Source organism: Saccostrea cucullata, unplaced genomic scaffold (assembly GCF_032062105.1).
Source record: "Saccostrea cucullata isolate Sc308-1 unplaced genomic scaffold, CSIRO_AGI_Scuc_v1 ctg828, whole genome shotgun sequence".
Classification (NCBI taxonomy): Eukaryota; Metazoa; Mollusca; class Bivalvia; order Ostreida; family Ostreidae; genus Saccostrea; species Saccostrea cuccullata.
This window is the reverse complement of record NW_026941379.1, coordinates 95,751-121,184: the sequence shown is the minus strand read 5'-3', so window position 1 is coordinate 121,184 and position 25,434 is coordinate 95,751. Positions and strand designations below refer to the sequence as shown.

General features: G+C 31.9%; 1 protein-coding gene and 1 long non-coding RNA gene across 2 annotated transcripts; both read right to left on the bottom strand.

The window, feature by feature from the left end:
- Positions 1 to 304: 304 nt before the first annotated feature.
- Positions 305 to 4,075, bottom strand: LOC134257723 (uncharacterized). The gene is made up of 6 exons (XR_009989985.1): positions 4,026 to 4,075; positions 3,736 to 3,842; positions 3,381 to 3,508; positions 3,014 to 3,119; positions 2,655 to 2,782; positions 305 to 1,925 (listed from the first exon to the last, which is right to left on the bottom strand). It is a non-coding gene; the product is annotated as an uncharacterized LOC134257723 (long non-coding RNA).
- Positions 4,076 to 6,626: 2,551 nt separating this feature from the next.
- LOC134257728 (uncharacterized) lies at positions 6,627 to 8,036 on the bottom strand. Its single transcript, XM_062740326.1, has 3 exons — positions 7,746 to 8,036; positions 7,401 to 7,639; positions 6,627 to 7,194 (listed from the first exon to the last, which is right to left on the bottom strand). Exons 1-3 carry the CDS (start codon positions 8,034 to 8,036, stop codon positions 6,627 to 6,629), a joined length of 1,098 nt encoding a protein of 365 aa, XP_062596310.1.
- Positions 8,037 to 25,434: the final 17,398 nt, after the last annotated feature.

Here is a 25,434-nt window from a genome sequence, read left to right as displayed (position 1 = left end):
TAATATAAAAATATTTGATATTTGAAAGCTAAAAATTCCTTTTGAAATATTTTTAAAACGTTTTAAAAATGTTTTAGAAAAATGTTCCAAAAGGATTTATTCATAAGCTTTTTGAAAACATTTTAAAAATGTTTTTAAAATGTTATAATGAGAAAAAGAAATGTTTTAAAAACATATTTAAAATGTTTTGTCTGAAATGTTTCGAAAAAACCTTTTTACAACACCAATAAAATGTTTTGAAAATGTTTTGTGCTACCTGGGATATTATTTATTCTTTATGGTGCATGTACATATATGAAATAAACTTTGCAGTTTAAATTGAATTTAAAATGTGAAAAAATTACATAAAAGGCTATTTAATTTGCGCTTACATACAGGCAAATAACATCTTCAACTTGTAATGCAAAATGATGCATTTTACATATTCACAAACACAAAAAATGGTGAAAAATCTATTAGAATATATGTGAAGATGCAGTTTGCAAAATGCATGAGATCATGTATGAATCCAGCCTCACCCAGTGAGCCTGTCTGTGCTTGACTTAGTTTAGATTATGTTTTTATGTCTGTGGTATGTATATGTTAGTGTGTTTGCATATGTGTCCAGCTTCACACATTTTCATGTATGTGCTTGACTTCACACGCCTTGGAAAATATGTAATAGGTTGTGGCAGATGCATGTGTATTTGTGTATGTGTCCAGCTTCACACATTTTCATGTATGTGCTGGACTTCACACACCTTGGAAAATATGTAATAGGTTGTGGCAGATGTATGTGTATTTGTGTATGTGTCCAGCTTCACACATTTTCATGTATGTGCTCGACTTCACACACCTTGGAAAATATGTTATAGGTTATGGTAGATGCATGTTTGCATGTATCCAGATATACGCATTTTCATGTGTCTGCTCGATTTACATGTCATCAATGTAAAATATGTAAACATGGTGGTGTAAAACATTTTCAAGTGCATGATGCACACAGAGAAAAAAAAGTTCTGTGTGTTTTGTTCTGCAAGAGTGATCGTATAAATAAACTACAATTATGTCCTGTTGAGAAATTGACAATCATAATAAGTAACATATTCATTTTACACAACTGTACTGAAAATTACACATCCAGTTTAAATTACTGTACTGAAAATTAAATTTGTGCAAAAACTCTCTGGCTGAATAACATTCCAAATCATGAATGCTTGCATGTTCATCTATAAATCTCCAAGATATTTCCTAGTTAGTTTGTAGCGCAGCATCGAGCGGTCTTGCAACACATTTCATAATGTCAGTTTGCATGAATAAATTAACTTATCTTGTTCCTCATATCTTGAAAATAGATGCCGAAATTCTAGTCTACAGTTTACTTACACAGCACATCATAAATAGAAACATTCAGGAAAAATAATTCACAAAAAATAAATTCAAGTAAAACAATCACATGTACATATAAATCCAAGAAATATTATGTAATAGTCCAAGTAAGTGAGTAACTTTATCTAACTCTAACAGTTCTATCTACTAAGTCTTCTATATTTCCATCTTCCTATCTTATTCTAAAATTCTGTCGCACTATATATATACTCAAGATCCGTTCCTGACGATCAGGAGCACATTACAAGATCCTTAAGATCAGGAGTCAATACACAGGTCATAACAATCAGCAGGGGGTTAGATAAGAGGGGGCGATTAATATACAGATAAGATTTATAGCATAAGTGTAGATGATAATGTGTGAACAATTAAGTAATGAAGAGTGATTTACAGATAAGATATTTTAAATCGTTACAGTTTACATATTCTTGATCATATCATTGTTAAGAGTATATATTCTTGATCATGGCATCTGTATTGGATTCCCCTCTCTGACATCTTTTCTTGTTCACCAATTAGTTCAACAGTCATCTAGGTACTCAGGTGTTGTACAAGTCCTAATAATAATCATTTTAAAAATTATAAAGAAAAACAATACAATTTTTAAAGAGGTTTTCATTACTTCTATTGAAATTAAAGCACAAGCTTTAGAAGACATACTTAAGTCACTTAAACATGTATAACTAAACATAATGGAAATTTAGACATTGCGACTCAATGTCAAACATATAATAGTGATACATCTGTAATATCCATGAAACTTACTGAGATACTTAAAATGTTTGTGGCGTGCTTTCACTAAGCTATGCAATAAATAAACATTTCTTGATTACATGTTGAAGTCCAAGGCTTAAAAAAAAATAAGTTAGTTTCCTGTAACATTCCCAAAATATCAAGGGTCGGTAGGTCGGATTTTTTTTTTTTTTTTTTTTTTTGCTTACGGATGGTGAAACATCCCCAGACTGAAAATACCAGGTGTTATATTTACAGTGGACACCCAAAATGGCTGCCAAGCGGCTAAAAACAAACTTCAGAAAGTTGTAGGGGGAAACTGTTGTTACAATAATGATTACTCTTTATATTCAAGGTAAATGTAAACTAAGTTGACATATTTTATGTCTCAAATTAAACTACAAGCTATTGTTTTAATTTAATAAATGGAATCAGCTGATTGATCAAACAAAGTTTTGCCATTTGTCAGGGAAAAAAAATCCACCAAGGGATAATTTGAATGGGTCGGTCGGGTTACAGGAAACAAACATAATTTTTTTAGGCCCAATCCTCACCTGACTTGCACATTCATATGGATTGGTTCTATGCTGATAATCCCTTTCAACAATCTTCATCACAACATCTGAAAGTCACCCATCTTCAAAATTAAATCTGCCGCTCACCTCATATGTATAAAGACTCCCTGTACAAATGCATGGAAAATAAAATTTTGAATAAAAAATGAATTATCTCCTCACCATACCCAGCCTCTTTAAAAAATGTGAGAAAATAATTTAAATACTTTTCTTTAGATAAAATCATGTAGTGAGTATCCAGCAATGGTGAAAAAAGTTATCTCTAGAATTTTACATTTATATTGAATGATATAAAAATGCATTGTTCCCTTTACTTAAAAAAACTCAAAAGACATTACCTAAAATGGAAACAAGGTACAACTGTGACTGGTGTCTCAGACACAACCAATAAACACAAGACCTTTCCATCCTTAGCAGCATGCATTAGCTCCACATTCCTTTTTTCTACAAAAAATATACAATGAAAATTAAAAAAAAAAAAAAAATGAGAGCGAAGAGTATTACATGTACTTGGGGGAACAGAGGAAGGAATTTTGAAGTCAGATTAATTATATTTCTGCCAGTGTTGGGATGGATAAATTTCCATAATAAAATGAAACAAATTATTCGCAACAAATAAGACTCATGTATTACCTTGCAGTCACCATTGCACATAATCATTATGTATAAACATTTCTTGATTACACGTTGAAGTCCAATCCTCACCTGACTTGCACATTCATATGGATTGGTTCTATGTTGATAATCCCTTTCAACAATCTTCATCACAACATCAGAAAGTCACCCATCTTCAAAATTAAATCTGCCGCTCACCTCATATGTATATAGAATCCCTGTACAAATGCATGGAAAATAAAATTTTGAATAAAAAATGAATTATCTCTTCACCATACCCAGCCTCTTTAAAAAATGTGAGAAAATAATTTAAATACTTTTCTTTAGATAAAATCATGTAGTGAGTATCCAGCAATGTTAAAAAAAAATATCTCTAGAATTTTACATTTATATTGAATGAAAATTGCATTGTTCCCTCTACTTAAAAAAACTCAAAAGACATTACCTAAAATGGAAACAAGGTACACCTGTGACTGGTGTCTCAGGCACAACCAATAAACACAAGACCTTTCCATCCTTAGCAGCATGCATTAGCCCCACATTCCTTTTTTTCTACAAAAAATATACAATGAAAATTAAAAAAAAAATGTGAGCGAAGAGTGTTACATGTACTTGGGGGAACAGAGGAAGGAATTTTGAAGTCAGATTAACTATATTTCTGCCAGTGTTGGGACGGATAAATTTCCATAATAAAATGAAACGAATTATTCGCGACAAATAAGACACATGTATTACCTTGCAGTCACCGTCGCACATAATGTATACATACAACTCATACATGCCAACTTTCCCGATTTAGGCGGGATCCTCCCGATTTTACCTTTTCATCCCGCTTTCCCGATCGTGAAAGAAAAATTGCCCCAATTTCCCGATTTGAAAAAATCACCAAAATTTCCGATTATAAAAGATTCCCTACCGCTGAATTTTGACAATGGGGATAACAATGTCAAACTTGTTTATTCAATGCACTCAGATAAGTTTCATTGTTTATTTAACAATGTTAATTAGCCACAGGAAATCACTTCACGCTTGAACGCGCGCAGTTGTCCAGGTACAAGTAGCTTCTAGCTTGGGGCAATTAGGGGATTATCTTGTCAGTTTTAAGGGGTATGCAAGGTGAAACACATAGATTAATGTGTTAATTGTTAGTCATTTTATTAAAAACATAAATTAAAGACAATGAAATACTAATCAGTCTATAAAATCGGAATCCAAAGAGATCGTTTTTTGAAAACGAAAGTAGAAAACTACAAAGCATAGCTGCTGATTTTATCTACCTATAATGAAAAATATTGTAAAGTTTGCCAGTTAAAATATTATGAAATTAAGATGAAACAATCAAGTGTATGTCAGTTAGAATTTCTTTTCCCTTCCTTCTCCCAAAAGTAATATTTTATAGGTATGTGCATGACTTAAGGAAATACCCACATGGCACCATTCAAGCCTGAAAAATTTCATGACTGTAAAAAAAAAAATAATAATTCTCCTTCGGATAGGTGGTATAAATTTCAGTAAATTTAATACCTTATTAGAATCTCTAATTAATTGAAATATAATTAAAAAATCTCAAAAATGTTTCCAGAAACAGGACTTTACAGTATCAAAACCTCATATATTTTTTAGCCTTTGAAAAAAATGATTTAAAAGTTGTACAATTTTCAATTTTTCACTAAATTACATGATGTTTGTGTCCTGGTAGAAAAAAAACATGTTTTTAATGAGAGAAGCACTTATTTTAGCAAAAATATTTCAATTTTGGAAAAAAAACATTTTTAAAAATTTTTTTAACTAATTTTTTGTGTTAAATTAATCCTTAAGTTGTATTAATAAGTGATATCAAATATTATAAATTTAAAAAAAGATCATTTCATTATCATTTAATTTTACGACAAAATGTCGCGAATTTAGAGCTTTGAAAATTGTCGTCACGCGCTAAATCCCCCATGGGAATTTTCAAAAGTTGGCATGTATGACAACTGACAACATCCCAAATCCCTTTCTTTGTTGTTTACTTGGCGGAATTTTCTTTGCCTTCTAGACTGGTTCCCTGTTCTGGTTCCCATACGTTGCCGTGAATAAGTCCTACGTTTATTGGTTTTGTTTACAAGCTTCAATATCTATAAAATCTCCCGCACATTTACAGTCTGTATTGTAAACTACTAAAACATACTTTACACACAATTTTCAGTTCAGTATTATGTTATCCTCTTCATTCAAATAATATGTAAACTCTTCTCGAATGTAAAACGAACGATCTACTCTGATAAGTAACCCAACTATGGCACTGTGAATTCGGCTGAATAGCCAATCATTTCAAATCAAGTGGAGCGGGTCTGCATCGCTATTTTGACGAAGTTTGCAACCTGTGGTAATTTTTTGAAACCTCATCTAGATTTAAGGAGATTCTTGTCTTGACAACTGCTCGAACTCCCGGATTGGCATGCACTGCAGGTTTGTTTACGATTTCCAACCGTTTTCACTTTCAGCATAGATCAGTACATTGTGCATAAATGTAGTGAAACAAAACTTCGCTGTATATGTTATTTACTGCCAGAATGTTAGATTAGTATTTTGATAATTTGGGGATTAAATGTTTATGGGTTTCAGTTTATTCTGTAAAGGTGTATGTCTCTGGAATATTAAACAAGACAAAGAAAAACAATTCTGGAGTGGGACTAAAATGAGTAGTTAAAACCGAGCCGGGCCGGGAATTTGAAACTGAAACCGGGTTTTTGCTAATTACTGAGAATATACACAATCAGTTGTCATAAAACTTAGTTACAGATGTATTTATGCCTTGGTTGAGAGTTTCAACTCCGAAATTGACAAATAAGTTTATTTTATTTATAACATTTTGTATTTTAATTGTGTCCATTTTGTTAAAATACAGGTTGAGTGAAATCAGTATGCAGATTGTTGAAGGGAAAACATTGAGACGGGGCGAGGACGATGACAAAACATGATTGAGGATCCCAAAGTTCTTTGGTACAAGCACATTTTTAAAAAATCAAATAATAAGTATCGTAAAATGTTACTTGAACAAACATTTACATTATTTAGTGCTTGACTTGTTCAGGAGTCATTATTGTCAAATGTATTCATATTTAAATGTTCAATTTCTTTTGTATAGGCTCAAGCTACTCAGCCTACCATGAGAAAATTAAAAGATCTGCCATGAAGAAGAGGCGGGTTCTCAAGTTTCATATTATCATACCTGTCAACATTCCAAATTTTTCTTGGGGGAGAAAACGCGCGACGACCTTTTTGGATAGTAAAAAAGTCATCGCGCGTTCTTTTTATTTATACTGATAGCTAAGAAATAACAAATGATGGACTTTAATGTTCTTTATTGTAATTGTAAGCAGCTGATTTTGTAAGTTTCAGAGTGTCCTTAGATGGTGTCACTTGATGACATTCCTCTCTACAGTTTATTTTAGCACAAAGAAGACTGCATAAGGTCTGATTGTCCATGGAAGATCTTTGTTCTGTCTGAATTTTTCTCACAAGGGAGAACACCCTCTCACAATCTGCATTGCTGTTTGGAATGCAGCACATGGCCTGAGAAATTTTACTCAGAATTGGAAATCTTGGTGTTCCAGAGATTTTGTTGGTCATTTGCCCCATCTCTCCCCAAAATGAGTCTATTCTAGTCTGCCCTTTCTCAAAGTTTGGAAGGTCACAGTCAGGAGAAACAGTGAAGTCCAGAAACTCCTCTTCCAACTTTGGGAAGTCCTTTTCCTGAACTATGGCAGGGAATCTTCTTGCAATTTCCACAACAGACTGCAAGGTGGTCTCTTCCCTTCTGAGAGGATTCAGGAATCCTAAATCGCTGACGACTGGGTCATTGAATGGAAAGTGCTTTAGCATTTTCTTTGTGATGGCACAGTAGAACCCCCTTACATTCCTAGAATTAGACAAAAACAAACAGGTATAATATCAATATGAGTTTTTCTATATTAATACAACATTCCTTAAAGTTACATGATGAACACTGCATACCACAAATGTTTGAAGGAAGTTTTTTAGTAACTTAATTATTCACTTTCTTCACTTAAACTGAGCTGAGAACTGTCAGCTTAAAAAAATTAAAAGGTCAGAATCTAAACTTACTGGAAAAATTTTGCCAAGTCTACTGGTGGAATGTCCTCTTCATTCTCTGCAATGTAGGACCTGGTAAGAATTCCAACTGCAAGAATGTTATCTTGGAGCTGGTTTTCTGGATTTTGGAAGTCCACACTGATGAGGTCCTTGGAATTCTTGATCACTCCTGCCTTTATAAAACGGCCAAGGAATTTTCTTAGGAGTTTGTGGATTTCTTCTCCAAGATACCCAATCCTTGATTCATCAGCCTACAAAGGTAGAAGAAGAAATTAGTACTTGAATAAGAATACAGTTCTTAATTTTGTGATTTATAAAATAAAAATTATTAATAAATTAAGATTATAGTTTATATACCTGAAATGTAGTGTTGAATTCATTCAATGGCTCCAACACATAGCCTAAGAAGTGGAATGTCATCCTCATCTCATGGCTACTGAGGAGCTCTGCCACTCTCTTAACTCGTCCAGGCTTCTCTACATCACTGTGCGAGTTGAAGTAGCTTGTCACAGCAGGCCAGTGGTGCAGCAACCTTTTGACACACTTCTCCAGACTTAACCACCTAGTTGAGCAGTGCTTCAGAAGTTTTGAAGGGTCAACATCACAGAAGTCCAAGTATTCTTTGTATGTCTCCTTACGTAATGCCATACTTGCCATCTATAATAATTATAGATGGCAAGTATTGTTTAGATTTAATTTTAAAGTATTCTTGATAAAGAAAGGGTGTTTGGCAGTTCATAGCTATTAACTGTGATTGCATTGTGTATGAGTTTTCAAAATCAATTCATTCTTTGGTGACCGTGTGCTTCAAACTCATAATTTTTGATAAAAATATTGACTATATATTTGTCCAGGTGTATAAAATGTTAATCACTGTATGAATTCTATTTCAGCATGATTGTCATCTTCAATTTGAGGGACTCTCACCTCAAGTCCTTTTACTGTTCCATATCAGGAAAAAGTTCATGAGCAGAATAACGCTATTTGGGAAAAAGGTACATATATCCTAAACCATAACTTGAGTATGATTCTGTACACATGTACAGCTAAGCTAAATATGTAGCACTATTTTGTTCTTTTTGTAAACTGACTACTGAGTAGTCAGGAAAACCTATCATTTCTTTATGTATCAGGGATTTATTCTTTGATTGTGATAAGTACCCTTAAAAAGTACATAATTCTCTAATTGTAATTTTAGGGATTAGGCTTTTTGTGATAAGGGATACATGACCTAACCCATTGATTCTTCATATAATATGTCAATAATAAGAGGTCCACTCATCTTATTAAATTAATACAATTTTTAGCTCACCTGAGCCAAAGGCTCAAGTGAGCTTTTCTGATCACATTTTGTCCGTCGTCCGTCCGTCTGTAAACTTTTCACATTTTCGACTTTTTCTCAAGAACCAATGGGCCAATTTTAACCAAACTTGGTACAAAGCATCCTTGGGTGAGGGGGAGTTTAAATTGTAAAAATGAAGGGCCAAGTCCCCTTACAAGGGGAGATAATCGAGAAAAGACAAAAATAGGGTGGGGTCATTAAAAAAATCTTCTTCTCAAGAATCACTGGGCCAGGAAAGCTGAAACTTATGTGGAAGCATCCTGGGGTAGTGTAAATATTAAATTGTTAAAAACATGACCCCCGGGGGTAGGGCGGGGCCACAATAGGGTATCCAAATTTTACATAGTAATATATATAACAAATATTTAAAAATCTTCTCAAGAACCACTGGGCTAGGAAAGCTGAAACTTATGTGGAAGCATCCTTGGGTAGTGTAGATATTAAATTGTTAAAATCATGACCCCCGGGGGTAGGGCGGGGCCACAATAGGGAATCCAAGTTTTACATAGAAATATATGAATAAATATTTAAATATCTTCTTCTCAAGAACCACTGGGCCAGGAAAGCTGAAACTTGTGTTGAAGCATCCTCGGGTAGTTTAGATTCTAAAGTATTAAAATCATAAAAAGGAAGAGGGTAGTGGGGTACGATAGGTATAGTTAGAGGGGAAATCTGGTAAAGAACTGCATCACCCAAGTTACTCAGGTGAGCGATATGGCCCATGGGCCTCTTGTTATTTTTAAGGTTTAAGGTCATGTATGAACTTTTTATTTATTAATTAGGTTGTGCATTATTTTTAGTTTTATTAATCATGGTATTGTGAATTCTGATAACAGATGCCTTTGAAAATATTCATACTTATGCAAAGCACTGAAAATATACTTATAGATTTTTTTTTTCTTTTAGGAAAAGCATTAGAAGAATGCCTGCATGGGAAGAAAAGTTTTGGACTCTGAAAAAAGAGATGTGACAAATACATTTTGACAGTTATTGATTTCCACTGAAACCAATATCCACTAGAAAGAGGAACATAGTAGTTTTATGTTGATTCACAACTTTAAATTCAAGAATGTACAGTTGGTTTTATTATAAAACATGTCACATACGAAAAACATTTTTCGTGAAATGTACTCTGTCTTCGATACTTATTTATGTGTATGTGATTTGCAGGATAGGATGTGGGCAACATATACTGTCAAGAATCTTGATGTTTTTGATCTTATGTTTGTAAAAAAATAGTAATAAACAAAGTTAAAGTCAACTTTTTGTTACTTTGTATATATTAATAATGATGTCCAGACTTCCGCAGTATCGACTTGGAAGAAAAATCTTATTTATAAATTGCATAAGGCTTTATTCACTAGAATGGAAAACAGAAATTATTAACTTTTGTGGTAATTAAAGATGGTATTTAATTAAATTTAAGGTCTGTAATTATCAGATTTAATATATCCTAAATATGGTGTTTAATGGTTGTAAATATTAACTTTACTTTTTTGTAAAGTCAAGACAATGTGGGACATTACATCATATTTAAGTGCATGTAAAGTTAATGTAAAGGTTACCTTTTCCAACTTTGACTTTTTTCAGAAAAGCCAATTAAAGGCATTGTAAATAATAAATTTACCTTATCTTTACTTGTTTTGTAAAGCCGAATTTTCATGCAGTGCAATAATACCTGGAAGAACAAATTTGATGTTAGAAAACTGATAGATACATATATTTTGTAACTCTGATATTTTAGTAAATATGTATAGGATCTCTTTTTCTCTCTCTCTTAATCTGTAAAAAAAATCAAAATCATCATCATTGTGGCTAGCAAAACATGCATACTATCACTGAAAGATAAAACGAATCAAAATTTCACCATTAAGTTCACAATTTATGAATTGCACTAATCATTTTTTAAATTAAGAAAAATATAAATGTGTTTGTATAAACATCCATTTGATAATCAAGTTATGATAACATTATTTTCATCAGAATAATCAACATTTACTTTACCATGTGTAGAAATACTTCCTACTGAAAACAATCTCACCAAATGGCATCAAAACAAATGTGGTTGGATAAACATCCTTAAAATCATTTTATGATATAATTTATCAAAAAGTTCAAATTCCAATCAAATTTTACTTTATTTTCATCAGAATTATCAACCTTTACTTTTACTACTTATGTAGAAATACTTTCTACACAAACAAATCTCGCCAAATGGCATCACCACAAATGTGGTTGGATACAAATCCATACATTCATTTTATGATATAATTTATCAAAAAGTTCAAATTCCAATCAAATTTTACTTTATTTTCATCAGAATTATCAACCTTTACTTTAATACTTATGTAGAAATACTTTCTACACAAACAAATCTCGCCAAATGGCATCACCACAAATGTGGTTGGATACAAATCCATACATTCATATTAGGATATAATTTAACAAAAAGTTCAAATTTCAATCAAATTTTACTTTATTTTCATCAGATTAATCAACTTTTTCTTTACTTTATATGTAGAAATACTTTCTACTTTAACCAACTCGCCAAATGGCATCACCACAATACAGTTCAAAAAACATCCATAAATTCATACTATGTGATAAATTTATCAAAATACTTCAAGTTCCAATCAAATTTTTCGTTGCTTTCATGAAAATTATAAACTTTTACTTTAATATATGTCAAGAAACAATTCCTACAGAAACCAATCTTACTAAATGGCTTCATCACAAATGTGGTTGGACAAACATCCATCAATTCAAACTCGTATGATAAAGAACCCACTTTCTACTTAGCCAACTCGCCAAATGGCAACACCACAAATGTAGTTGGATAAACATCTATAACATCATTTTATGATAAAATGTGCAAAGCATTCGAATCCAATCAATTTCTATTCCATATTATCAGCAATATAATGAAAACAATCTTTAATAAATTGCCAAATGACAATACCATAAAAGTGGTTGGAAAATATTCATAAAAACATGATATGCTAATATGTGCCAAAGTTATTCAAATTCAAAACCAATTCAATATTATTTCAAACAGAAATAATGATTTTCATTTGACTATTTCTGTACTTCTCATTGTCTACTGAAATTAATCCCGCCAGAAACCAAACACCACAGGTGCGTTATGATAAACATCCATAAAATATTCTATGTTAAGCTGGGTTAGAGCTGGAATTCCGCTCAAATTCAATTTTTGTTATAAATTCAAAAATAACAGCTTTTAAATAGCTACAGTATTATAAAAATCACTTTCCACTGAAAACTAATTTCAATAAAAGTAAATACTCCAAAAATTGTTGCCAATTAATAAACATTCATTAAATCATTTCATTATAAAATGAAATATATCAACGTTATCAAAATTTAAATCTTCCAAACACTACCAAAAACGAAAATTGTGCAAAACAGCTCATGAAATTAATATTCAGAAAAAGTTGAATTCAATTTGTGAATCATTTTTAAAATTAAAATTCATTGACAAAATTTCCTTTTTACTCGAAAATCAAAACCGAAAAAAATTCAGTTTCTGTTATCAAAACTTTTTAGTATTGAAACTAAATACTTAAATCTCTTTTTCTAGATAACTCAATCAAGCCAATTAACAACACCACAAATATTGCAGAATTATCATTCATTTAAATATTTTATACCATCTTTATCTTATTTACTTTTTTTTTTTAAATTAATACTCAATTGATAAATTTCAATTCTAAGTAGATCATTCCATTGAGACCTTAGTTTAACTACAATGAAAATCAAAATGCAAATATTCTAAACCTTTAATTCTCTTACGCAAAGCCGTACCTGTCCTGCATTAATTAATCACAAGATAAGTAGAACTCGTTTTCTTCTATAAAGTTTATATGTCATTAATACATATACTTGGTTAAAAGATACCAAACAAAAATTACCTATGCCCCATACTCTACTATACGGATTCATGATTGAATAATCTACTAAAATAAATCGAAAAACGATTTATTATATTCAAAGTTCAGAATATGAAATGCTTCTCTTTTCCATTGTGATGGAGTCCGCATTGAAATTAACTTTCAATTGGCATAAAACGCAAAGAAAAAATCTACCGTACTTCTCTGGAGATCTTAAAATCACCTTCTTCATTATACTCATCGTGATACCAACCCCAACATGTAACTACCTGAAACATAAGACTATACTGTTTTCTCTTCAACATATCTAAAACGTTTCATTTTAGTAGCACATTTGACAAAATGGCAAGAAACTGAAATTGAAAAATAAATTCAAACAATTTTAAGTTCTCGATATTTTCTATACTCAAGAAATGTCCATGTTATAATGCTGATGCATTTAGGACGTTTCAAAATGATCAGCAAATATATTTAATTGGATATAATAAGTGCAAATATAATATCTTATAAATTTTATACTTGCATTAAATGAAAAATAAAATAAATTATCGTAACGTATTTGTTTTGCTTTTCAGAAACACCAGTTTTCTTCCTTTAACAAATCCATCTTTCCACAAAACAAATTATCTATTTCTGGAAATAACCTATTATCACAGCAAAGATAAAATATTTATCAGTATATAAAACAATCAAGAATTAAACCATGATATACTGACGAGAATTAACGAATCTCATAATTTAATACAATCATATATTTGTTTTCAAATTATCTCTATTACAAACCTTGTTATCACTAATTTATTACTTATTCAAAAACTGATCAATTGTATTCTCAAATGAATACTTATCTCATAAAAACAAGATCTAAGATGGCTTTTCTTTCATGACCTCGTTTTCCACACTGTCAAATCTCTCTTCAACTCTATTTTCTGTGATTTCATATCATCTACAATGGCTAAAACATGTCGATGAACCACGCCCTACGCTACTTCGGTCTGCATCTGAGTTTTAAACTTTATCGTGCACTACGTGTCGTCCTAAACTGGTATTTAAATCACTATTCACCTCTTACATAGCCTTGCTAATGATACCGGTTCTAAAGAATTACGTAATATACACCAGGTATTCGAATGAAAACCTTGTAATTCCGAAAAAGTAATTCATTATCACACCAAGTAGAAATTGATTTCTGTCTAATTCGTTCCTCAAACGAAAGAAATCATATGGAACTTTGGTGAGCGCTTGCAAATGTTGAACAGGCCAAGGCTTAGGGAAATATTTCAATGCGTATGCACATATTTATGGTGGGAAAGCAATACTGTATAAGTACATGTTCGTCATAATTCAAAAAAATATGTTCAAAATAACATCATCACATCGAAGTATTGGTTGATGATCAACAATTGCGCATTGCTTTGATGCAGGAAAGGAGACAGAAAAGGGTCGGAAATGCTTTCAATGTGAATGAAACTTTTCGATAAAACGAAGAGTATTCATGATCAAAAGTCCATCAAAAGCCCGGACCTCCAAAACATTAGTGGTGGGATCAGGTGCCATGGAGGAGTGAGCATACCCTGCCGACTGGTCACACCCGCCGTGTGCTCCTTGTTATGATAGGAAAATAACGGAAATATGCTTCGTCAATTCAGTGTACATGAATAAATAATGACATAATAAAAAGTATGAAACACGTCCGAAAACATTTGACTCCATGATAAAATTTAATTGTAATTACTCGCAAGTAAACGAGACTACTGATATTCTTGTTTCATCAATTTTTTGTCAATGATTTATCTCGTTTTAGAAGTCGTACACAGTTACGTAGAGCATGCTCTTGCGTATCGAATAAACTGAGAGATATAAACTCCGTATGAAGCTGCAGATGATGAAAGTATATTGCTGCATAAGTATGGGAAGTTGACAATTGAAAAGTTAGTCATCACTTTTATCATACAGCTTGGTTGTTGATTACCACAATTAAGGTCTTAATCCAGTAGAATATCCAAATATGAAACAAATATGTCAGACTCTGTAATATCGTTCATGTCAAGCTCACCAGGATATATCGTATCAACATATGAATGGAAATTGTCATTGTTAATTGACAATACGTCCTCGATATATCTTAGAATTAATGTCCTAAATTTCACCAACATTTTTGAGGTAGTAAATCGAAAACTATCTATCAAATACGGTCAGGGTTCTTGTCAAAAAACGAATTAAATCCTACTTCTAGGTTCAATTTAAAGTAACATCCTCTGCTTATCCCTGTCGAAACGTTGGTAGAATTTGATTCATTAGGCAAATAATTAAAATTCTCACAAAAATAAATTAAGTCTTTTGCATTGCAAACGTAAGGTATATATTGTGTTTGATTTACTTGAGTAATCAAATACGATTCTATCCCCTAAAATGATTCAAGAAATAGATTAGATGGAAGAGATGTAATTCTTTCATTTCAAGATTTTAATAACATTAGCCGATGTATTTCCTTATATAACAAAACAAAATTCAATTTTCAAAGACATGCAGTTGACCACATGATCAGACATTTTTCCGTATGGAAAGAAAACTGCACGAGCCATTTATAAAGTCTGGATTGGGACATCACATGACGTCGTAGGTACGTTATATTGCTTTTCTATAGCAAAGTCTAGATAGCTTTAACAAGAATGAAAAATTAATAAATACATTTTTTTTACAAACTAATAATCCAATATACTGTAGATATAAACCTAAAGATTGTCATTATTGAGTCATTATATTTTTGTGGATAGACTAGCTATGTAATGTTTTTTTTTAGAAAACTTAAAATTGTTATTATATCTTGTACAATATTGATTTAAATGTCTGATTAGTTTTGAAAACGTTTTAAGTTATTCTCACTTTATAAACTTGATTCTGATTAGGCTGAGAAACAAAATGAAATTTCTTTTTTCATTTATTTTATTTTTAAGAGACTCTCAATATTTCTTTAATATATATCCAGACGTTATTTATACCAATAGGTTGCAAAATCGTGAAAATTTCCGTAGGGATGAAAGGGGATGAAAGGGGATGAAAGGGGGTATTACAAATCCATTTTTAAAATGAAAAGATAATTGTTTCTCATTTCTGCAAGGAAAACTATATATATCTATAGGATACAATGGTTTTTTTAACAAGGAAGATGCCTGGAAATAGAAATACAAAAAATGTTTTAAAAACGTTGAGGAAAATTTTTTAAAGAAATTCTGCTTTACTTATTAACTAGTTCTATTTTCAATTATCAATATTGGGAAGCATTTTTTTAAAAGGAAATTGTCAACGGATTCATATAAACAACATTATTCATAATTAGGGTACAATTCTAATAGGAATTTTATGGTTTCTTCAAGGAAGGGGAAAATGCAATTCGATTTAAGAGATAAAACTAAAATAATTAATCTCATGTCGTGTTTCCTGTCAAATATTTCCATGAATTTCTCAAACTCAGTTAAAAATAATCTCCTGGTCCGAAACATAGAGACAAAGCCTGTTTACAATGAGTGTTGAAATTTCCATGATAATTTTTCGAAACTATCAATATTTATTAAGCAAGTTATTTACATTGCATATGTTTTCTTTAACATACCCTAAAACTTACCGGTAAGTGATACTGAATTTTGATTTTCTTTTCTGGTCATACATAAGTATTCATGCATGAAGCAAATGGAGATAACGAACAATATTCATTCTTTATAACATTGCATTCCTTATCTCTTTATTTTGAGAACTTCATAAAATTTGCACAATAAGGATTCATAAAAGCATTAAGTGTGTGAAAAAATTAATGATTCAAATCAATTTCCTTGGATTTTTGTGTTTCCACAAGAAATGGCGAACAAGCATATGATCTTTTCATTTATTTAACACTTTGAAGTGACAAATTTTGATTCAAATGATAAAAGGAAAAAAGTTGTCGTAAAAACTTGCAGAATATTGACATTTCAAGCACACGTACATTTAAATGAAAGTTTTAGTACATGCACAAATAATTTAGTCAGATGTGTAAAAGTTGAGGATTATTGGACATTTTTTTTTCTATTTAATCCAAGTCCAAAGCTTTAGATAACTCTTCCCGAAACATTTCCATGTTTTTGTCCGTTTCAGGCCAGCTAATACTTATAACAGACCACCAAATATATTTAAGATCCTTGTGTAATCTCCCTATGGAAATGCCGTCTTTAATTATTACAACTATGGATTTTTCTCTGTGATTGTGAAAGGCATGAGTAACTACCATCTGAACGGCTTAGGAGTTCCATCCACTAGCAAGAAAGTTTTCAGTGATGACGATTATAACTTTTCGGCTTTCATCAATGCACTGTAGGAGTTGCCTAGCTTTTGATCTACCCGGTATGAAGTTTTCGTCCGGTAAGCTAATCTCAAAGCCTAAACGTTTCAATTCCTTGTAGAGAGTTGTAGATACCAGCTAAAAGTCCTCTTCTGCGTATGAAACAAACGCATCAAACCGAAATTTTTTTGTATTAACCACGTGTAAGATGCCATTCCATCTACTACGCAGGCGCAGAATGACATAATCAATATGAACACGATATTTTTTCATTAATACTGCAAGCAATATCGTGGTGAGAATAAGGACCACCACAACAGAAGACCATGTCAGCCATAAGGTTGCATGACATTCCTTTTCAAATTTTTTAAATGATTTTTCCTGAAAAAAATCTTTCATTGACACTTGTTCGCCATTACAGTGGGTAGAGCTAAGATCTCCAAATATGAAACGATTTTCTCTCATGCGTTTGAGAGAGGAAAGATGCGCACATTCACAGTTAATTGGGTTTCCTTTGATAAGTAATTGTAAACCTTTATTCAATGTGAATAAATTTTCGATGTCAGATTTAGCAAAGAATGATATTTTATTGTGACGTAAGTTTAATTGTTCAAGCCTTTGTAAATGAGAGACGGGAATTTTTGAAAGTTCGTTGTGCTCAAGATTTAAACTAGAAAGAGAACGTTTTTGGTCTTCAAAAATGGTATTCGGCAAATTATATATAGAATTATTACTGAAATCAACAATTTTTAGCCTTTTTAGCCCAATAAAAAGTTGTCCCATTCTTGAATTATCGAAGCCAAGTCTTGCATTTTTTTGCAAAAAAAAAAATCCAGTTTTTTGGCAAAAAGTAATATTCGTAAGTTCATTTCACTACAGTTGTTATCAGATATGTCAAGAATTTCTAACGAGGATGTTTATACTTCTGAAAGGCAAACATGTGTGTGTTAGGTATAATTCTTTTAAACTGTTACCACGTACTGTTAAATTTATGTTATCCCAAAAATCAGGAGACCCACGATGAAAATTATTAACATCTCTTATAACTTTCAAATGTTTTGACAGATTAAAGGTAACATTAATCCTCTCCTTGAAATTTATACGATAGAATTCACTTACATGTAAGTTAAATATTTTACCATCATCACAATGTTTATTATTATTGCTGATATTTAGAGAATGTAATCTTGGATATCGTGTGAGAAGATCAATTCCAATTTCGAGTTTAAAGACATGAATTCTATTTTTAGATATGTCAAAGTACTCCGCGCATTGACCCATTCGTGTATTTAAGGGGCTGTATGTTATTCCATCTATCCCGTTTGAACTAAGGTCGACCTTTTTGGCACATATATTAAACAAATATTTACAATTCTTTTCATTTAGAAATACTGCTTTTTCCTTTATAATAATTGAATTCCTGTTAAAAATAATATATTCCATTGTTCTATTCTGAAGGCATTTTAAGGAAAGTAAGGCAGCGGTCATATCACAAAATCTACCAAACTCAATTAGGACACCTTTCAGATATGGAAATGAGCAAAATATTTCTTCGCTTACGTCACAAAAGACCATGTTCCTGAAAAGCAACTCCAAGTAATAAATAGGAGAGCTGGACAAACCGACAAACGTGGTGTTAGTTAGATGGAATATTGAATTTTCTGGACGCAAGTCTACACTTTTCAATTGTGTTAACCTTTTAAATGGCTCTTTAAACTGAAACCCTTCGAACACCCCTATTGTTAATTTTTCCAAAGTCTGTATTCTGGAGATTTCAATATCTGGATACCCCCCATCTATAAATCTATTGTTATGTATACGTAAAATTTTAAGATTTGTTAAATCCGCAAGTGATTGATTTGCAAAAGACAATTTTCTCAAATTGCAATCAGAAAGGTCAAGGACACACAAATTTCTCATTGATCCAAAAGCAGATTTTGTGATGACTTTAAGTTGGTTGTACTGTAGATAGAGAGCTGTAACACGTTGCAACAATTTTATACCGATTTTAGCAATTTTTCATTTGATATCATGGTAAAATTGTTTTTGGAGAGGTATACAGCCAAGCAGTTATTTCTAGATTTATCTGGAATACCCTTCGGTATTGTTTTAATGCTAAGTTGACTGCAATTCCATAACCATCCTTGATTCTCACATTCATCTTTGTAAGGCGTTACGGTACACAAATTAGAACTGGTTTGTTCGGCAATCTCTAAATCGAGAACAAAATTCTACATTTTGAATATTAACAAACACACAAGGTATAGAACACATTAATGAAACGAGATATTATTTTTAAAGAGGCCTTCTGAATAGTATGCCTAATAAGCACGGAGTATAGTTCAAGAATGTAGATATATAAACAACACGAACAAGAAATACGACTTATTGAAGACTTGATAAATCACAAGAAGACTTTTGACAAATTTAATATACACCATCATGGCAATCGACGTGTCTGTAGCTTCTTTTCGTGAAAATGTCTGATCTTGAATCGAACTCTATTGGCAAAGCTAGACAAACGATTAAATATAAATTACTTAGTATATAATGTTGGATTATACCTGTTACTTTTTAATGCTATCACAAAGAATGTACAAATGCAGATGCTGTAACATTTACCATACCACAAAAATAAGTGACAAACTTTCGATAATTTGATATGTTCTTCAATAAACTAAAATATTGTACAATTTTATAATATACATGTTTGCTTGCAACAATATTATTAACATTGTGTATCATTTCCGTTTTGTTTCTGTTTAATTGATCCTATGGTGAAAAAAAATCGATAATATTGGTATTTGTGCTATGAGCCAATTTATCTAAATTTGTTATCAAATGCTTGTTTAAACAAAAACAAGTGGCGTGAGAGATGGAGGCTACGTTTAGATTCAGAAAAGACAACATATTTTGCTTTTAAATTTATTACTTAAGACAAGATTAAATGGTAGTTATATTCATGTGTTCAATCATAATGCAAACTGGAAGTTACAAAAGAAAATAAAGTAACAATTATTAAGTAATAAAAAATAATATTAAGCAAATAACAATTAAGTTAAAACAAAACATATATCAAGAGATAAGAATTTAGTAGTAACATTTGTATTAGATATTAAACTACAATTTATCAATCAAAAACCATGGTTAAACATGATCTAACATATCATTGTAAGCCAATCTACATGTCTACATAGCTACGTTGCACTTAGTTTTAACTAGCAACAAATATTTCATGACAATAAAGTCAGAACATAACAAATAAGTCATAAACAGTAAGTCAATGTCCCCCAGGGCTTCCGTAGGTATAAACTCAGTGAAAAGTCAGCCTTCGTTTAATTGCGATATTTTTAATTACAAATTCAAAATAAATATATATGACAAATTATTTTAACTTCAATAAAATCGATGCTTAAACAACAGTAAAATATAGAGTAATTAACAGTAAGCCAATCATATTTCAGGCATTAATTAAGGTTCTGATATATATATAGATATATACTTGGCAGTTATAAGACAACTTGGCAAAATTTTACAGATTCACAAGAACGCAGCAATTTTTTTTTAAAAGTAAAACCCAAAAAATGAGAAATATATTTCTTATCACTTTAATTGTCTCCTTCATTGCTTTGTCCGAAGCCACTGTTATTTCTCAGAAATATATTTTGAAACCTGAGTTTAACGATAAGAAATCAAATAACGAACTTTTAGGAGAACATAATTCTCATTCTTTGACCGAGTGTGCCGCGATGTGTCAAGGCGACCGCGAGTGCTGCTTCTATGGATTTAATCTCCAGAAGAAACCCACAAGAAAATTGTCACGTCAGGAGTATCTAATGAGGTCGACTGGAGATACTACGCAGATAAATGTATGTATAACTGTTATTTCTGTCTGTTTGGTTGTTTGTTGTTAAAAGTGTCTCTGTCGATAGGTGACTGCAAATTTTGTCCTATACTCGACACTCGGGTGCCATTGAGCAGAGGGGCATCTTTTTCGTGCCAGCATCTTTAGCAACACGCGACCTCGGTTCATTCGGTCTCATATACGTAGGTCCAGTCTCCACATTGTACAGCAAATCAAAACCGCGACGTAATTATATAAAATTCCTTATGCGTAAGTCAAATTTCTCGACCGATGGTTGTAGACCGGTGATTATCGATGTTTTTAGCGATGCCCTAAGATTCTTTTCCTCATCGGCAAAATATTCCTTAAAGTATCAGTCACATTATCTAACGAAGTATACGATGGGCAACCAATGGTGCCGAACTTATACAGGATCAGTGATGTATCACCAATTCTACTATGATTATTGCCAAGATCAAAGAAAAGCCGCGGACATTATTTTCCAATAAATCACGAACGTCATCAAAAATATTATCAGCTCAGAAGCACGTATCAACCCTGTGCAGTTGAAATGTAAATTTGAATTAAGCATGATATGCTTATTTAGACCACATTAGTGTGTGTCTCGCCTTTGATCTTTCAAACAACATTTCGAGACCGAGAAGGTTATTCTGCAACATTTACGAAAACACGGACTTTATTTCTGAAATAGAGACCGATGTTCAAGCAGTAGTCAGCTTATGTATTTTACATCGCTCATACATTGGTTGGTGAATATCGATTGTACATCGTTCGAGTTAATGTTTGGTCAAACATCGAAAGATTATCGGCCGATGTCTGTTGACCAACATTTAACCCCCTCCCGCTCCCCGATTACCTCAAATTCAACAAACACTGGATCGGCCTAACATATGCCGATCATTGAAAGATGTTTTAATGAGGATTTGTCAATGAGGAGTGATGTGGGCCATCGGTGTATGACCCCCACCGATTCGCCAAATGACCTTAATCACTGTCCGATCATTATAGGCATCCACGAAGTCGATTTATTATTAATCTTCAGAATTATACAATTTATATGATTGGCTTTAAGCATTTCACGTGAAGTGACACGATTCGTGATGTTTCTCTTACGCGCAGGGTGACACCTGTCAGATGGCAATGAATGAGCGTAAGCGAGGAATCTGGGTTACAATTGAAGTTGCCCTTTGAATGACATTACAGTGTGTGTACTAAGCGAGATAATGAATGTTAACACCGACGTCAAAGTTTACTAATTAAATTAATATTTCTTTCTGCTTATATAAAAAAATGACTTTCTGAATTACTACATACATGCATGTTAATTGTTTAGAATAATGATATTCCTACAATACAGATGATTACATTATAACAACATGTAGGCTTACTGTACCCACCGCTTGGAAAACGGGGAAGGAGAGTACTGAGTATACAGTAATTAGTGATGGGGTGTCCGTCAATCTGTCATTGACCGTCCGTACGCTTTAGGGTACAAATCTCCACAACTCTTCTGATGCCACAGAATAAATTTTGAGACTTTCACAGAATCTATGTTTTTTTTTTTACATTGTGTCATTGTGCACCTCCTATTTAACTCTCTTAATTGACACATTTTTCGGTTTCCCATGGCAAAACATAAACACGCTCATTCTCTCTAAATGTACCTATTTTTTATCCGGAACCTGTCTAATACTGCCAAATAAAATTTAGTGAAACTTTAATTTTATTTTATCATGCCATTGTGAATCTCATTTTTTTTAATCTGTCAATTATTTTGGGTCTTCCAAAGGAAAAAAAATATGGACTTTGCAATTATATATAATCATATGGGAGGCTGCGAGTATCCTTTAGTGAGGTCATTGCTCAAAGTCCCTCTCTCTATATATGGTTGTTATGTTTTGCAATATTTTGCACTCAAAACTATTGATCGAATGAGCAATGGACTTGAGAGGACTTCAAGAAATGTTTTACAATATATATCAATTCAATGTATTTTTAATGGAAAGATGTATGTAATGATTAATTATCATTCAATTCAATCAAATGAAGTTATACTTCCAAAGAGAATTTAAATATACATCAGTTTTATTTCGTTTTTACTGTATCTTTCAAAAAAATGCATTACATGTATTATGTATGGAGGAAATATTTTAAGGATATGATTTTAAAAGATGATATAAACCGACAGACAAGGAGTCAAAAAATCTATTTTATTTTGTATTTCCTTATTTTTTAATTTTCCCGACAGAGTTTCTATTAAAAAACCCCTTTTCGTTTTCTTCACCGAACTTTGCTTCCTTATAGTCATAAATAAAGGTTATTCAGAGAGTAAACTTGGTCAGTGGTCTGTGAACTATATTTCTTATAACTGGTTTTGCAGGCGATCAATTATTAGTAAGGCTCTAATCGGAAACCACACTTCCCTCAAAATATTCTTGGGTAAAGACAATTCAAGTTTGTTCAAATGAAGGGTCATGCCCTCTTCCAAGGGGAGATAATTATGAATTAGTGATAAATTAATGTTATCTTTTGCAAATCTTCTCCTCAGCGTCCAGTGGGCCAGAAATTGAAACTCATGTAGAAGCATCTTTTGGTAGTGAAGATTGATGTTTGTTCAAATCAAGACCTTCAGGGGTAGGGAGGGGCCACAAACGGGCATAAAAAATTAACATAGGAATACAAAGGAAATATCTTTTTAAAAATCGTCTTCTCAAGAACAATTGGGACAGGAAAGATGAAATCCATGTTGAAAAATCCTCTGGTGGTGAAGAATTACGTTTGTTCAAATCATGAACCCCGGGGGTAGGGTGGGCCCACAATGAGGTATCAAATTTAACATAGGAATACGAGGGTCATTCAAAAAATACGTACTTAATGTCCTCCATCATCATATTATTCTTACAAAATTTTAGATCAACAGATTTTTATTTATAAAAAACATTTATTTTTTCAGTTTCATTCCATTTGATTGAATGGAACTTGTGTTAGACAATTTTAAAAGTAACATGTTTTGTCACCACGGAGCACGGTTAACAATACGATGACGTCAAAAACAACGTCTAGACATTTTCTTAAAATAACTCTGCCTTTTCATTTCATCCACGGTGTTGCTTTTTCTGAACTCATGAATCTATAGCCCTTTACACCTAGTTCGCTAACAATTATTTTTGAGTACCTCTAGTTTAATTGTCAATGTTTTCAACTTATTTATTGCGTAACTCTTTTTTGCACAAGTTCCGCAAAAGTGAATAGCATATCACATTTTATGACGTTACTAACTATTTGACAAGATTTTTTTCCTATAATTTGTTTCTTCGCAGTTTGTTCATGGTCCGATTCCAAGTCTAACACTCAAAAATTAGTCATTTCCATTATAAACAAATGCATATCAATTTTTTTATCTATTTCCTGGTTCATCAAGCATTCTCAGAGTTCGTTTTAAAGGTTTCCCGAATGCAAAACAAAATTTTATCGGTACTCCCTGCTCTCTGACGTCCTTCGACGTCATAGCTTTTTGCTTTTTTTTCATGAAGTCTATCTGCCTTTAAAGATTGATATCTTTTAAACGAAATGGTGTATTACATTAAATTTTAGCATTTGAAGTAATTAAGCAATTCTAACTTTATACAATTCAATTTTATTTCGTTTAAGAGCCATTTATTAGAGGTATGATTCTAGACATTATGAAGTGTATAAGTAGAAAATGGGTCAATTTTGAGCCTGCTCCATGACCCCATTTTTTCTGTCTTAAATCTTTAATAATTTTGATATTTATCGAAATATTTTCCAATTTTCTGGCTCAAATTGTTTGAATTTATTGTTAAAATATTTGTACTAAACTTTGTTATAATATGACGTTAAATAAAAAATAAAGATAAAAAACTACGGATTTTTTGAATAACCCTCGTACATAGGAATATTTAATAATCTTTTTCTCAAAGACAGCAAAGATTAGTCAAAGTTATGGAGAAGCATCCTTCGAAAGTGTAGATCCAGGTTTGTTCATTCAAATTATGACTCCCCCCTGGACAAGCTTGGGACCATTATCGGGGATCAAAATAGAAATTACAAAGAAAAAATTTTTAAAATTCTTCTTCTTAGGAACAGCAAAGTTGTGATAGGTCATAGTTATATGGAACATCCTTGGGCACAGGTAGTGTAAATTCAGGTTTGTTCATCATGACCCATTAGGGTATAGTGGGACAACATCCGGGTATCAGAGTGTTACATAGGAATGCATGGGAAATTCATTAAAATTCTCCAAAGAGCCAAGATTGATCAATATTTTGAAGCACCATTAAAGTTTATTATAACAATAAACAAAAAAATATTTTGTGTCATAGCAATTCAGAAGCATTCTTAAGTAGCGTAAATTTAATACTCCCCTCGAAACCACTTGTATGATATATATAATAACTTCTTAAGGTCAAGATCTAGTACATTAAAGGTGCCTACAGATTTATCAAACTTGAGAAATAAATTCTTTTATTGATGCTTTACAACTTTAGCTTGGTCAAATAAGGTGTTTCGGGGCATAATTTGTAGGTAAACAAGATGAAAAACTGTATATAAAACTGTCATTTTTAATGAAAAATTAAGAAAACCAGTCATGAATA

Coding starts and splice junctions, on each gene's coding strand:
- LOC134257728 (XM_062740326.1), bottom strand. CDS start 8,036: ATGGCATTACGTAAGGAGACATACAAAGAATACTTGGACTTCTGTGAT. Junction 7,640..7,745: donor AATTCAACACTACATTTCAG/GTATATAAACTA, acceptor CTACCTTTGTAG/GCTGATGAATCAAGGATTGG. Junction 7,195..7,400: donor GACTTGGCAAAATTTTTCCA/GTAAGTTTAGAT, acceptor GTCTAATTCTAG/GAATGTAAGGGGGTTCTACT.